This window comes from Rhopalosiphum maidis, chromosome 2, assembly GCF_003676215.2.
Source record: "Rhopalosiphum maidis isolate BTI-1 chromosome 2, ASM367621v3, whole genome shotgun sequence".
Taxonomy (NCBI): Eukaryota; Metazoa; Arthropoda; class Insecta; order Hemiptera; family Aphididae; genus Rhopalosiphum; species Rhopalosiphum maidis.
Genome location: NC_040878.1, coordinates 54,058,275 through 54,075,234, shown reverse-complemented (window position 1 = coordinate 54,075,234; position 16,960 = coordinate 54,058,275). Strand labels below are relative to the sequence as shown.

The window sequence follows — 16,960 nt, the reverse complement described above, 5'->3', positions numbered from 1 at the left end:
AACGTAGCTTATATAATAATTATATAGACTAGCAAATTGTCCTTATTTGTTATCCTTTGTAAAAGATCCTTTGATAAAATGGGTTTGGGTGTTTTGAAGTGTAAGTTTAAGTAAAAAAAAAAAAAAAAATAATAATTTACAATGTAATTTTATTTTGTACAGTGGTCGAAGTGGTTTTTAATTCCTCCGTATGTTATACATTTTTCAAAATATCACTTTAAATAAAATCGTAATTTTCAACTACCTATTAAAATAATATACGAATGATTTTTATGTTTTCATGAAAGTATACAAAACTATATAATAGTATTATACATTCTTTTTGAAAAAAGGAGTAACGCGATGTGTATAGTTAAATTTTAAAATAACCTTGCCCAATTTGTTTTGAACCAATTTGACCATTGCACAATACAACTTATATAGATGGCATATGACCGATACTCTTTGATTTGTATGAGAAAAATAACATTACAAAATGCATGTCTAACGAAAAGATGCGTTTCACATTAACAAGAAAAATAATGATCATTATAGAAATAACAAGTAACAACTAATGAATCCAAAAATCACACACTTTAGATAAAATACAGTACAAAACCAGCACACTTTTAGTAGGTTAACACTGCAAACTTTTTTATTTAGGTTGTTGTATTCAAAAATTACAGATTTTATAGTTAATTTATAATTTGGAAAAATTGATATATTTTTAAAATATAAAATATATTATTTCAAATTTATATGATTATTGAAATAAATAAAAACCTCACAACACGATCAATTTACTACAGTTATTGTGCCTGGCTTAAAAAAAAATAAAACGATACTTTTAAAAAATACGGAAAAACATGTTTTATGTTGAATAAAACAAGTTTTATGTACTTAATATTATTTATCGATACACACATGAATACAATAAACTAATCTATTACTAACCGCAACTGATTTCATATGCGATTATTATAATGTGATGTTATCTGATAATATATGGTCTGTACGTTAAAGCTAGTATAATTGATTTTAAGTTTTTATTTAACTAAAAGTGTGCAGAATATTGCTGTGTAAAATGAACTACAGGCGGAATTTTGGTGGTATGGAGGGTACGATTGCCCTCTTCCGGTATTATTCAAAGAAGTTGAACTTTTGAAAAATAAAAACGAATGGTTCACGAGTACCCATCTATATTTAAATGTGATTTCATTTTGTCAACGTCAGTATTTTAAATTCATATTACTATTTTTGAAATATTTAATTTGTATTTTAAACGTTTGAATAATAAAATAATAAAAAACGGAGATTTTCATTAATTTCCTATAAAAACAGTTAAATTTATCTTTTTGTAATTTTAATTAACCAAATGTATGATAGGAATTATGTTTATATTAAAATTTAATTTTGGATGGACTTGTTTAAGTTAAAATAAGCTAAAATTGTTTTATTTCTAGGGTTTTATTATAAATAAACTGGGAATTAATGAGCATTTATTTTATACTTTTGCAGACACATTTATAGTTAGTGTTCTAGAAAAACAGCGATTTGAAAATGTATAAAATGATAAACAAATCACTGTTTTAGGGGGAGAGGGGTATCTCTAACTGTGGTTATTTCCTGCACATCCCCTCCCTCCATACACCTGTATGATTGCCGAGTGTCGCCTAGTGTATGCTGAACGAAACGGTTCAAAATACATGAAGTGTGCGGTTTATGTTTGTCGATTGCCCGCCGACAAAACCGCGCAGCGACAACGGCGTTTTTCCCGATGTCCGGCCGTCGTCGACGATGTCGCATGAACGGTTCCGGTGCTCAGAGCCTTTCCTCGTGCCAATTCTGACGGCTTCGGCCGTACGCCGCGGGTCGTCCGTTGAACGACTTGAGCCGTGACTTGACCGACACGAACGACGACGTCGTGTTGATCCGGTGCAGGCCGTCCGCTTGACTGGGATCGTTGTGGCTGTTGTAGTGGTGCGACTGGTGTTGTGTGGCCCGCAAGTAGCCGCCCAAGCACCGGCCGAACCCGGGCACGTTGCGCAGCACGGCCGCGAACCCGGTCCGGTACCGGGTGTTCATCCAGCAGTAGATCAGCGGGTTGTAGCACGTGTGCGACATGGCCAGCCAGTGGAACAGGAACCAGACGTACGGCAGGCTGCTCCACGTGCTCAGCGAGGGTTCGTGATCCCACAGAATCTGTATTACACACACACACACACACACGCACACGCACGCAATGATGATTAATTTATCGCTTAGATCACATGCTTTATCGGCTTATAATTATAATTATCGTTTATGGCTGAGGACGGGCTACATTGGCGACGATACAGTATGGCCACGTTGGTATACGGCAGTTTATTACTACACGGTAATCGTATATTATTGCTATCGTTATATCTATGTGTCGTCATAGTATTAGTTTATTTTTTTCATAAAAAATGTTTTTACCTTAAAAATTACAAAAGAAAAAACGCATTAAAATAGTATGACAAGTGACAACTATCTGATACAACTGGATTACGATTCTTTAAGAAGCTTTCAATAGGTAGAAAAAATAGAAATGAAATAAAAGTAGTAAAATCCTATTAGATATAATATTTTTTCTGCAAGAAAAACTGAGCAATAATAGATGTGTTTATGGGTATAAACCATAAACTGTACATTGGTAGCGAGTAGATTTTAGATTAATAATATTAGATCGTTAACAAGAATATTTATATTTATTTATGATGGATTTAATATGATGGGTGGGTATTCAGTCGCTATAATACATTAATAACAGATTTCAATAAATAATAATGTATTACGCAAAATCTTAAATCGGTTACAGTCAGAAAAATAAGTTGTATAAATCCAACAAACATATTATCTATGTTAAAAATGTCAAAAACTTGACATTTATGAATTATTAGTATAGAAATGGTTATTTATAGTTGAAGTAAATAATTCTATAAAATAATCATACTAGTATTTTAAATCATAAAAATTAATAAATATTTATTTATTCTTATTCTTATTAATTAGTATTACATAACACGAATTAGATTAAGATCGAAAGAATAAGTTTTGAATTTCGAGACTTAATATACAATACACAAGTGTGTTGCCAAATTAATATATGCATATAAAAACGTTAAAAATTCAATTTTTTTTTTATAGGGTTTCGCGGCCACCTGTTGATGATTTTTTGACAAAAAAACTATCTTTAAGTATTTTTAAGAGTGTAGGGTGTTTGTGAGACTTCTAGAAATAGGCTAGAATGTACAAAAGAACGTCGTCTTATCTTTATGAACAATTCACTTCACCGTTATTTCATTGATTTGTTAATGTAATAATTTGGTCTGCTTAAACATTTAATGGCTTTATTTTTAAGCTGAAATGGCTCCCCCATTAATGATTACTGGTTTTTATAATGTAGGCGTGTATTAGACACATTAATACTTTTTTATAGTCTCGTCTATCAAACACGGATAATATTATCCATAGCTATATATGGTCGATAGGACGTTATACGATTGACGGTATAGTGTAATACTAGCATTATAAAATCCTACTTAAATAACTCTATATTTATAAAACAAATTAACAATTATAATAAGTATTGTATCAATATTTTGTGTTTACTGTTTTGACATAACCTATAATAGTTATCGACTTATTGTCAATTATGTAAAATATTTCTCAGTTTTTTCTAAAGAAAATGGTTATAGTTACTTACATAATTTACACGATGGAAAATCGTATAATTATAATGTAATTTTTAAAATAAAAATGTTTGTAGCTATATATTATTGTCACTGTGATAATTTTGTGGAAACTAAGAAAAAAATTGCTTCCAAAAAAAAAATTCACTTGGGAGGACTGTTGGTGTTTTTGGTGCGCCTATTGGTATAAAAAATTGCTAGGAGTCCTGTAATTATTTGGAATACCATGAATATCGATAACAAACAGATACTGTAAGCCTTTGCAAGGAAATATTAGTATATGATACTTAGTAAATTGTTTATTTTGACGTTATAAGTTGAGCTGCACAAGAATTGCCTAACGTAATTCATGTGGTCCTTTAAATAAAGCTGTACGTAATTCATGTACCCACTTATCAATTTTTTTTATTTCGGGACGCAATTCGGTAAAAACGAGAATGGTTTTTAAATAATCTGTATAATTTTACATGAAGATATTATGACTAAAAACTGAGATCTATAATAGGTAACAAAAATGACACTTTAAGTCTAAATTTTCAATATATTATTTGACTTTATCTTTAACGATTAAATAAATTAAATTCAATGATAAATATAATAATATAATAAAAGGATGTTAGTTGCACGACCATACAATATTATATTGATTATAAACGCGAAGGGGAAGGATATATCAACTATAAAATGTTGTAAAAAGGTATAAGTTTCATTACATTTTAAACCAGATTTCATATCGTTGGTTTAAGTACTAGGTTTAGTTGATTATTATTATTTTACAGTCTAGAAAGTAGTTTAGAAGATTTCAGGAAGAGATTCAACACGACTGTTTCCATATCACGGGTGTATATATATATAAATATATTACTTCCAAAATGTAGGAAAAGAAGTTAACGCGAAAAAAAATTATACGTCTTCTGCTGGAGTCACTGGTTCAAGTGTTAACACGTCTATAATATACAATAGTGTTCTAATATTTCAGCGTCATTTACAGATTTAAACGTAAAATGTTTCCGTACTTCACTTCACTGAATCTACTTTCACTCTTTTTGCGTCTATGTAAAGCAAACAAGATTACCTATATTTTAGTAAGTTTGGTGAGTGTATAGTAAAAATATCGTATGGGCGTGTGCGCAGCTGGTTAAGTGTCCGCGACGGTGGATATAGTAAGGTAAAACGTGGTTGCCGGTTTGAAATCGTAACTCGGGAACCGAAATATTTATGTGCGTGGTCTTAAAGCCGAGCAAACGACGATTGAAAGAGGATTAATGGTTGGGGAGGGTTATTGTAGTGGATAAATTAGATTTACAGGGTTTTGAATACGAGATAATAACGGAAGAGATGCGTCGAGCATAATACAATGCCGAATTGATATAATGGGAAATAATATGCGGGAGGAGTCGCGAAGTAATCGAATCATAAAAGTTGTACGTATTGTATATGTGATTATTATGCGCAAGATGTAATAAAAAGAAGAATGCTATAAAATCCATTATCGAAAAATTAGTATACCCACTGTGAGATGAACGTTTAAAACGAAAGAAACGCGTTTAGCAACTTGTAGATAGACTTGGTTAGTCGAGACTTAGTTTATTTAATGTTGTTTTTAAACACGAGATTATGATAATTTGATTATACAGTTAATACATATTATATTGATTATATTACGTTTGTATTACCTCAAACAAACCAAAACTTACTTTTTCAAATAAATGCATAAAGGTAATAGGTATATTATTATATTATATCCGAAACAACTGATGCTACGTTTTGTAGACGCATTAATTGTTAGTTTTTACGAAAAATTTGTTGGTGTTTGATTATTAGTGAGTCTTTCCAAACTTGAAATTTGTATTCTATTTAAGCCAATAATATCATAAACACAATACATATTCAATATCAATTATTCATATTGGCAGGTCACTCAAACTCAAATTCGATGATAAACATTATAAAGCATTATAAGCAAATAATATTTAAAATCAGATACAAATTAAAATTGTTTGATCAAATAGTTTATTATAATTATCTTACTACTCGAATTTTAATAGTTTTGCGTGTAAACGATATTGTATCAAATACTTATTCAAATGAAATACGCAAAAGGCTAGAACGAACTGATTATCTCAAAAAATGACAATATTAGTATTTAGTATACGTACATGTGAAAAAATAAATACTTTGTAAAAAATTTACATTATTTAATACCAAAGTTGATATCGAACAAAATTAAATTATTGTGATAGAACTCACATCATATTAATTTGCCATAAAGTATCTAAAGAAATTAATTTAAGCAAAAGTTTTAACACTAAATAAAGAATGATTAACACTGTAGTGTAGTTATCTTGTTGTAGACGTTTCTCATTTACTCCAAAACTATTCAAAGCTCTAAGTTATCATGTAGTTGTAAAACATATTAATTTATTGGCTATTGTCATGAAATACCTTGTAAAATTGATAAGCTTATTGTACCAAGTATTTAGACTCTAACAACTACTATTTCTTAAGTTTGTTACGATAAGGATATTACATTCTTAAAACGTTTTACAATCATCGAAGAAAATAATATAATATATTCATGCTCCTAGGGAATAATAAACGGGTAATAATATTGTTAAATTCGATTTATTATACGTTAAAATACGTAAAATAAAATATAAACTAAACTATTAATCTTCATTGTTTTATTTTATTTATAAATCTATAGATTTTAAGGTTTAATGTTTGATTAAAAATGCACTTTCCTTGTGTTCTTTTAGTTTATTTATGAAATATTAAAATAATTATCTATAATTTCCAATAGTGTAATCGAAACGTCTTTTGTGTCTTATTAATATATTTTTGTTTTGTGCCATAAATTACTATCATTAGCCTACTGTTTTATCGTCATTACGACCCTGTTATAATTTATTTGTTATATCTATGTAGGTATGTATTTAGAACAGAATATTTGTATTAAATATTGTTTTTGTGTTTTTTTTATTGATATCTTGCGGCAATGGTGTTTTTTAATTAATCTTCGATTTATTATTTTTCAAATCACAGAAAAACTACATACAACAATGTTTTACTCCTATATTAAAAATTTATGAAAAACCTTGTACTAAAATGTATAGCTTTTTAACCGACTATAGGTATACATTTTTATCGTTATTTATAGATAAAAATGTCCTATGTCTATAAACTATAAATAACTAAAATTTTTAATATTTATATTAAATTATAATACATATAAATTATAATTATATTTATATAAACAATTTCAAGAACTTACAGTTGTTTATTTTCGGATTACAAAAAAATAACAAAATCTACTTTTTTGAAAACTAGTTTTGCATTAAAATTTTCGAGTTTTTGTTTTTGTTATTCCTTATTATTGAGAAAAATACTGGGAATTATTACTTTTAAGTCTTAACCCTCAAAGTATCTAATTTACTACCAAAAATACATTAAAGTTGAAGATTAATTTTTATATATATTTTATATTATAAATAGTGTTTTTATGTACAAAAATAAAAACTAAAAAAACACTGATAATTTCTAAAATCAATAATTTATAGCTCGGAATCTAGAACATTAAAGAATAATGTCAATATTTTAACAGTTCAATTAATGATTTTTTATTAAAAACAAATTTTATTTCGTGATAGAAATATTGATTAGTGTTTATTTATGTATTTATCAAATTTTATGGTTGTACATTTTATAAGCAAATAAGTCGATATATTAGTCTTATTATAGTTATTTTATGTAATGCGTGAATAAATATGAATCTTAAAAGTGACATCGTTCTTATAATTGTATAACAAAATAACTGAATAAATGATGTACTTCAATAGAAAGTTATAATTTGATGAACGGATTATTTGTTATTGGTGTACTTAAAACAATTTATTAACTTACGGGAAGTCCCTAGTTTGTTAAAATTAAAGGATAATACATTGAAAAAATATTGTGCAAATGCATTATAGCATACTGAAAAGGGTTGTCAAAATACATAATAATATTTTAAAACCATTTGATCTAACGCATTAGCTAAATTTACTCAAACGCAATCCATATTTTTAAAAGTCACCTATTAATAAAAAAAATAGACACATCCTGGACGTGATTTAAGTGGATATGTCAATTAGACATAATGCGTTAACTCTGCAGCCATTGCCGGAAATTAAATGTTAAATGGGAGGTTTCATTATTATGGCATACTTCTTCGAAATATGGTTGGAATCTGTTAAGAAATCTATAATTAAATTACAAGTTTATAATGGTTGATAGGTTTTTTATTTCTATTTTATTGAAACGTTGATTTCTTGATTTAAAATCTATGAATTGTATCCGATTGTGTTTGTGTTTAAAATGTCATGTATACGATTAGAGATTATAATCAAATAACATTCCCAATTTTAATTAAACAAAACTTGTACTATTTTGTTGATTACAAAAATAGTAATTTTTTACAATTAAATAATAACCAGATGAATTTAATGAAGTGAATTTTTTTTATAGATTTATAAATTATGTGTAATTTCAAGTCAAGGAACATGGTTACTTGTCTAAAATTGTCTCGTTTAAATTAGAGTTACTAATATTTTTATGATAATAATTGTCACAATATTTTATTTTTATTAAAAAAAGTTGAATTTTAGTCATTTAAAATTGTTATTTTTGTTCTAATTAATATCTTATAAAACCTAAAGATCAAAGTTCAATAATTTGTATTGAAATTTTATAATAAAATAAAATTGTATTAATAAAATGATAACCATTTATTTACTTGATTTTTTTTTAACTGTGTCAACATTATAAACAATTTTCTTAAATCATCGGTTTTTATGAAATTCATTTAGTAATAAAAAAAAAAAATTCATCTTTGTAATTGAAACACTGAATAACGAATTGTATAATGTTATATAGCAGGTAAGTAATTTATTTAAATTCACAATGAAACCATTGCGACTTCAAAGCGTATAACTGAATGTAATTGGTAAAGTAAAATATATAATTCAAAAGATTATAATGTATAGAAGTAATAATAATAATAGAGCCTTATTCGTTTACAGTATGTTTTTAAGCTGCTGAAACTTATTATTTTTTTTTTTTTTTATAGAAAAACTTGAAATAAATGTATTTTATTTTCTTTGACCGTAATTTAATTTAAATAGATTTTATTGCTTCTTATATTTACAGAAGCCACAGTCGTCCACATGTCTCACTACAGAATTTTTATGTTGTATCTTAAGTCGTTATAACTTACAAATCGCGTTACTTACTACAATACATTTTTTCCGCCACATTAATCTCGTTTTAAAACTTTCTAGTGAATATTCTGAATCATATAACACACAGCTGTTATAGTTTCATAACATTCGAGTAATATTTAAATTGCCATTTGATAGGTATCTTTATTTTTTAAGCATTATTGTAATTATAGTGTTTTGTTAAATTTTTTCATTTTATTTTATTTATTACATTCTACGCAGAGCTACTTTTCCCATATTATATTTAAGGATTTGATGTTTGAACTCATCCACCATATTTAATATTTTCTGTTACACTTATTGTGTATTCGTAGTTTAATCTTGCCGTACTTCCATTGCGAAATACTGTCGTTACACATTATACGTTCTATTATTCCCGCTAATATTTAATTGAATATTAACTATGCTGCTTTCTATTGTTATAATGTGTTTGTTAATCTTTTATTCAACTTCTTCGAATGCAATACAAACATTATACGACACAACCGTAAACAAAGTTTGATGTGTATTGTACTATATTTTACTTATAGGCTTCATAAAAAAATATATATTTTATTTGCAGTTGGTTTATTTTTTTGCTATTGTTATTATAGTTTAATTGTAAAATAGTAGTTAATTAACTTTAATGCGCTTCAGTTATTTTATAACATTTGTTTAGGTGGTGGCCAGATGATTGTATATAATATAGTAATTACAATATTTTAATAATGTAATATTATGTTTTTTACGTATCACTTTTCGGATGAGCTTGTTTGGATTAATTTAGAACATTTAAATAAAATAACTTTTAGTCCACAAAATACTAGTTAAAAATTGAATTAATGTTATATGTCCGAATACAGTCACAATATATAGTTTTAAAAGTAATTGAATGACATTTTTCCATAAAAAATATTTAATTTTTTAATTATGTTCATTTATATAAAATAAATTTATAATATTTGAACAAAAAATAAAAACAGCATTATATGTAACACGGTTTAAGTTTTTTCGAGTAATTGATATTATTTGCGTTTTGTCGATATTCGTTCTGTTGATATTTTTTTGTAAAATTATATTGTTATAATATTATATTTTGTTGTATTTTTATATGAGAAACAAGTTCATGAGAAGTGGATTTAGATAGTATTCAATAAACTCAAGAAAAAGTAGTGTTTAAAAGTTGAATTTTTGTTTAAACAAAAATTATTTGTTAATAATGTTTTTGTTTTGATATTCAGTAATTTATTAGTTTATTCAGTATAATAGAGTATATAAATATAATATTAAATGTTTACCTTATCATCAATACAAACTTTAATGTTTAATTATTTTTGCTTATGTTTTTAAGCATACTCAATACCCGAAAACCACTTAATTATATTGTAAGTAAAATACAAAAACTGTTTTTATTTGAAAAATCATTGTTTCTCCTTTCGTGTAAAATATTTTATGCAACTTTAATTAATATTTATATTATTTATAATATTGTTATGTGTGTTAACAATAGTATTTTTTTTTAGTTTTTGGAGGAAAACGTATAATAATATAATATATGATAGGGTATCAACGGTAGCACATTTACAATCCTCGGCATTTATCTCAGCCAAATATGAGTAATAATACAAATATTTTTAAATAATTATTTTTTAATTGGTTTTTATAAAATTAAATATTAATGAGAATATCACAATGCACTTGTCACAATTTTAAAACTATCAAGGATTTTGAACGATTTTTTATTAATTGATTGGTTGATAAATTATAAAAAAAAAACTGTCAAGCGTATTTATTATACATCAAATGATTAATGTTATGTTAATCAAATTGTACTTAAATACACTTTTGTGAAAAAAAAGGCAACACGTATTTTAGCAAATAATAAAGTTTTATTATTTACAAGTTTAAATTTCAATTTAATAGTATTATTTATATTAGATTTTAAAGTAAAAAATATGACATGTATGCATAAAAAATATAAATTGACACTCACCAGAAGTATATTATACGGCAGCCAACAAACCGTGAACGCTATTACTACAGTTACCATCATTTTAATCATCTGTAAAAATCGAAAAAAAATGCGTGACATATGTGAAAATCACAATTGGTCGAAAGCGTTACTTTTCTCTTCGACTTAGCCATTCTAACATCCCTGGAATTCTGTGCCTCGCCCGGAGTCCTTTTGCCCCATACAACCACCCCGATGTTGACATATGTAAATAGCAGAACGGCGAATGGTATGCAATACTGAAGCACCAACAATGCTACATTATAGTAATGCCGGACGTTCTCACTTGACCAGTTCTCGTTGCAAATATAGAGTCCACATTGCTAAAGGATGATAAAAATTGATCAATGGAGTAGGTTTACTATAATAAATTGGTATACATGTAAATCAACAATACTTGCACACCATGGGACTGAATAATTTAGTGAATCAAGAAAATATACGATGTACAGATAACCGTAAAAGAAAACATATTTACAACAATAAACTTATTTTTTATGTATCTACGCATATATTACGTTAGAAATTGTTTACTAAGATCTCGAGGTATAGGTACATATTATAATATTAGTCTTTCGTTATAATATTGTTATTGATATCTACTATAAAAAATATAAAATAAATGAGTTATTTGAAAAAAATATTTTTAATAATATTATTTTGATTATAGTGGTGAGTTATTTAGTTTAGAATGTTTAAAGCAGTGTTTTCTAACTTATGGGTTGCAAAATATTGTCGATGAGTCGCGACTCGGGGTGTTCGTAAACTAATTAGGCATCTATATTGATAATGGTACATAAAAAAACCGAGGAAATTTTCTTTTTTTTAGTGCGGGTTGCGTATGCAACAAACAATAAATTTGTGGACCACCATTAGAGAATGGTTGGGAAACACTGGTTTAAAGTACCTATATGAAGTTTTTGTTTGATGTAAAAACTAATACGAAAGACTATTGTTATTGTTCGACACTAGTACAAAACTTACATAGAGCAACTTACATTCTATCTGTGTCATATAGATACACTGGTTAACAGATAGGTGGAAAGTGTGAAAAGTTATTTGTCAACAAATAGTATAGAGTTTACAATCGCAATAAAATCACTTTTGGAAAAAGTGCACTTTAATATTTTGTTTTTTCCTCAGCGTTTTTCAACCAAGTTGTTATTACGCTTATTTAACTTATCAAAATGTGTTTTCAAATGTTATTCCACGTGTACACTATATATAAATATACATTTATGAGATTTTATTTTAAAACGAATGTTCTGTATAATAAAATGTGTTTCGTCTTACAATGAAACCTGTCTATGACGGATAGTTACTAGACCATACAAAGTGTTAGTTAAAACAAACAGGTTTCTCTGTAGTATAAAAACCAATTTAGTAAACGTTTTCTTCCCTAAGAAAGCAATTGTTTTGTTTTTTAATTGAATATATTTATAGTTCAAGTATTGCATGATTAATTTGATAAAAAATATCCAAAATCCAAAACAACCGAACAAATTGTTTTAAATATTATAATACTGTACCTGATGCCAACTTGATGGCTGTTCCAATGTTGTAACTAGAAGTATTGGAAAAGCTGTGATCACAGCCACAGTCCAAACTAATGCTATTATGTATTTGGCCTGATGTCTGCTAGCTCTTGGTTTTAGTGGCCACATAATTGCAATGTACCTATCGACGCTAATGGCTACCAATGTGTATGCACTCACCTGTACAAAACATAGCAGTGCAATATCATATTATAAATAGTTATTATAATGTTGAAATAATCAATAGTTATATTATTTACGATTAAATGAGTTGTTTAATACAGAGTGTCCCGTGAGGATTTGCCCATTGCGATATCTCCTGAAATAATGGAGATATCAAAATTACGGTTTTTACTAAGATTTTCGTGGATAAGAACTACAAATATTTCATGTTTTAATTTATTTTAATGTTTTGGTAAAAAATTTAAAAAATATATTTTTTTATTTAATCATTTTCAAAAACATTGAAGATAGCTATTTTGTAGAATTAATTTTTCTAAAAATATCGCCGTTTCAACAATTTAATTTCATTAATCTTCTGATTTTTAATATTTTTTCTAGTTTTAAAAAAATCTACGAATTATTTAATACGATAGGAATATCATTGTATTAAATACGTCGCCTACGTGCTCGTATGGCCAGCAAACGCTTTCAGTGATTTTCAAAAACTAGAATAAAGACTATTTTGAAACTATTTATAAGCATGAGATATTATTTTCTATTTTTATCGATTAAAAATTATTTGCTGGTAAGAAATTTTTAAAAATTGAATTCAAAGCTCCTCATAAATTTTTATTCTGCAATTAAAAATTATTAGTCTATAGTCAAGTTATTTTTTTATAAGTGTTTAAATTTAAAGATAGAATTTTGATAAAATACAAAAAAATCGTGAAAATTAGTAAATTATTTTGTATTCAAAAATTCATATAAATCTTTGTTTTTATACCTGTTTTAAAAATTTAAGTGATTGCGTCATTCGATATTCACCAGTAAAATAATTATTTCTACTTAAGCATTTTTTTATATTTTAATTGATATTATTGTATTCAAATTTTTTGAGTTAATTAGCGGTATGAGACATTTTTTTTATAAATGTTGATTAAAAATTATTTCCTGGGTAGGAATACTTTCAAATATAATACAAGATCGCACAAAAGATATTTTTCTATCTGTATAAGAACATTAAAAATACATGTACACAATTCTTTTTTTATATGCATTTGAAGTAAGAATTTTGATGAAATTTGTAAAAATCGTTAAATATTGCAAACTATTTTGTAGTTTAAAGTTCATAAAAACTTTTATTTTTTTATCTAAGTCTTGAAAATGTAATACAAGATTCTTCAAAAGTAGTTCATATTGAAACCATAAAATCAAAAAATAAATAAAGACAATTATTTTTTATAGATATATTAAATTCTAATTCCGATTTGGACATATAAACGATGAATAATATGTTAAATATTTTACTATAATTTAAAAACATTATTCATGGGAACTTAAACTTTTATGTATTTTATATTATTTATAGTATTATATATTACTCGCAATAATATATTTTATTTATTTTATAATATTATTAATTTATAGTTATGTAGGTACTATATGAACCTATTTTTAAAGTTTTGCAGTATTTACAGAAAGCTGTTATTAGATGTATTTTTGAGTTACATAAGTTGACATAATATGGTATAAATATATATTATTATACTAATTAAATACTAATAATATAATAAATGTAATATTTTCGGAAAAAAAATTATCAATCTACCATAATACTAAAATTAAAATAAATGACTTTAATAGCTATATCAAAAAAAAAAAAACATTATCACTTGGTGATATAGGCTGATAGATCGTTTCCGCTCAAAATAGTTTTTCGTATACAATAATATTTCAGTGAATTTAAATTTGACCTACTTATTATAGTGACCCATTTAATACTCATTGTACAGTAGAGTGGTACCTACTTATCTACCTTTGATTTTTATATATCTTTTATTAAAATAGAACAAAATTATGATTTATAATTTATTAACATACGTGATATTTAATTAAAATTTATCACTTGATTTGAGATAAGCAATAATTAATTGTATGATGATTGATGAGCTTATTTTTGTAGAAATATCCTCAATTTATTTTAAAGTTAAATTGTCTTAAACATTCTTAAAGTTTAAAAATTCTACTGATCAGGAAATATCTTAAAAGATTAAAATCTTAATAAATGTTAATGACATATTAAAGAGCTGGCATTTTGTTTTTTTGTTTTTTTGTTTAAATTGTAGAAGATTATTGATATAAAATATGCATATGTTATTTAAAATATTAAATATATAATAAAATATGTATTTTACAACGTATGATAGCTTCTAAGTATGTTAAATAGTTTTTAATTTTGATAAATGGATTGTTATTTCCTGTCTGTTTGAAATTTTAATTTTGAATAAGTACCCGACAATTTAATTAAAGCTTTATTGTTAATTATTATTACTGAGTTATTCCGTAAAATATCGTTTTTGTTTTTTGAATGCCATGACTTCTAAAACTAAAAATTTATAAACTGATTACAAAACTGATGGTTTACGCTAAAGTGAGTGATGTGAATTAAGTGACTATGTTGATACGACATATGTGACACATGTTATGGATACTTTGTTTGCTTTCTGATTTTGTGAACGTAGGTACATATTATTTTTATTTTTGAATATTCATACTAAATCTCGTGAGGTTGTTTGACACGTTCAGTTATTAATTTATCTAGAGTTTTAAATGTCAAAGTATTATAACTACAAACGCACTAAGAATATAATTTTAAACTTTAATTAAGGGTTAATGTGTTTTAAACTGTAAATGTTCATTTAAATTATAAACTGTAATCTACAAAATAGAATTCATAGTTTTAATTATTTGTTGTTTGATAGTATTAATTCCTAGTGTACGTGTTTGTTTTCAAGGCATATATAACAAAAAGTATATTATATGTTTTTACTCATTGTTTATTTTAATAAATTATGGTTCTACTTAAACTTAACTATCATTTTACAATTTTGTGTTGTATGTCATTTTTATTCACACAATACGAGTAGGGAGTATCAGTTAGGGCAACTATTTTGAATATCAAAAGTTTTCTATAAAAATTTGTCTTTTAGTTATTTTTAGTTTCAGTTAGGTTTTAAATGAAAAAACTGCAGAGGATCACACACGATTGAATGGCTTGGAGGATTGATTAAAGTTAATTTAAAAAATAAAAATTACATTTTATTTTAAATCATAAATATTTAACGATGTTATCAAATTAAGTCACTTACTAAAATTTTGTCCGAAAAAAATTGAATGACTCTCTTATTTGATAATATACAGTTTTTTAAAACATATATTTTAAAAGTACCTATACAATAGAATACAGATACTTATTTTGAAAAATAATTACAATGCATATTTAAATATTGAGTAAAAATCATTTAAGTACGTCATATATAAATACTTTCAAATTTTTTTTTCTTGTAGATCAACTGAACCAACTTTTTTTAGTGTTTTTATGACTTACATTAATTTTATAAACTACGAAGCATTTTATTTCATATTATTTGATGGAACTATAAATTGTTAATCTGTTTTCTTTTTCAAGTTATTTGAACTATTAGTTATAGGTATATTAAGTATAAAAATTAATATTTAAATTTTTTATGTAATATTTTTTATTTATTTAATTTGATTAAATTTAAAATGGAGTATATTATATTAACTAAAACGAATTAGTGTTTGATTTTAAATACTGCAGATTACAAGACTGATATATCGTACTATCATCGTTATATAATATAAATATTCGGTGTCGGATATTTAACGTGTTGTATCGTTTTACACCAATGGCTTTATCAGAAACTGTGTTTGAAACAAAGAACGAGGATTGCTCAACATAAAATCAAATCGATAACGAGGAACCAGATAGTAGTTTATTTAAATTTGATATTTCGTATACAATATATTTGCTCAGTTAATGGAGTCGTCAAGCCTAAAAAGGTATACATTCGTTCGTATATATACTTATTTCATATTAATTATGTGGTGTTCGTTGAGACTATAGTACTGTTTTGATATTCAATATAGTAGCTTGTCCGCGCTGTTAATTAATCTTATATTATGTATTTTAATGACACATAAACTGCCCACCTAGTAAAACAAGTAGTAAGTGCCAAATTTCAAAATTTGAGGTTATTTCATATTCGGCCTAATTGAATAATTACGGATTTTTTTTCCTTATGAAAAACACCGTAACTCCACTAGAAATTCCCTTAAAATGCATTATAAAATGTCGTATCGACCAAAATATTGTCAAATACTAGGGAAAAACGCAGTGTGTACATGCATGTAGCATATCCTAAAGAATAAAGTAGTATATCCAATGGAGATACTGCTTATTTTACTAGGAAAATAATTTCTCAATGTAAATACTGCATATTTGCCTAGTAATCTTATCTA

General features: G+C 26.0%; 1 protein-coding gene across 2 annotated transcripts in view; it reads right to left on the bottom strand.

Moving 5' to 3' along the window:
• Positions 1 to 1,371: 1,371 nt before the first annotated feature.
• The window catches only part of LOC113552345 (RYamide receptor-like), an 86,810-nt gene continuing 71,221 nt past the window's right edge, over positions 1,372 to 16,960 (bottom strand). For both annotated transcript variants that reach the window (XM_026955198.1, XM_026955197.1), the window contains 4 exons: positions 12,470 to 12,655; positions 11,054 to 11,263; positions 10,923 to 10,991; positions 1,372 to 2,181 (listed from right to left, as the gene is read on the bottom strand). In XM_026955198.1, coding sequence (XP_026810999.1) covers positions 1,801 to 2,181; positions 10,923 to 10,991; positions 11,054 to 11,263; positions 12,470 to 12,655 — 846 coding nt within the window. In that variant the 3' untranslated portion in view covers positions 1,372 to 1,800. The remainder of the gene's footprint in view (positions 2,182 to 10,922; positions 10,992 to 11,053; positions 11,264 to 12,469; positions 12,656 to 16,960) is intronic.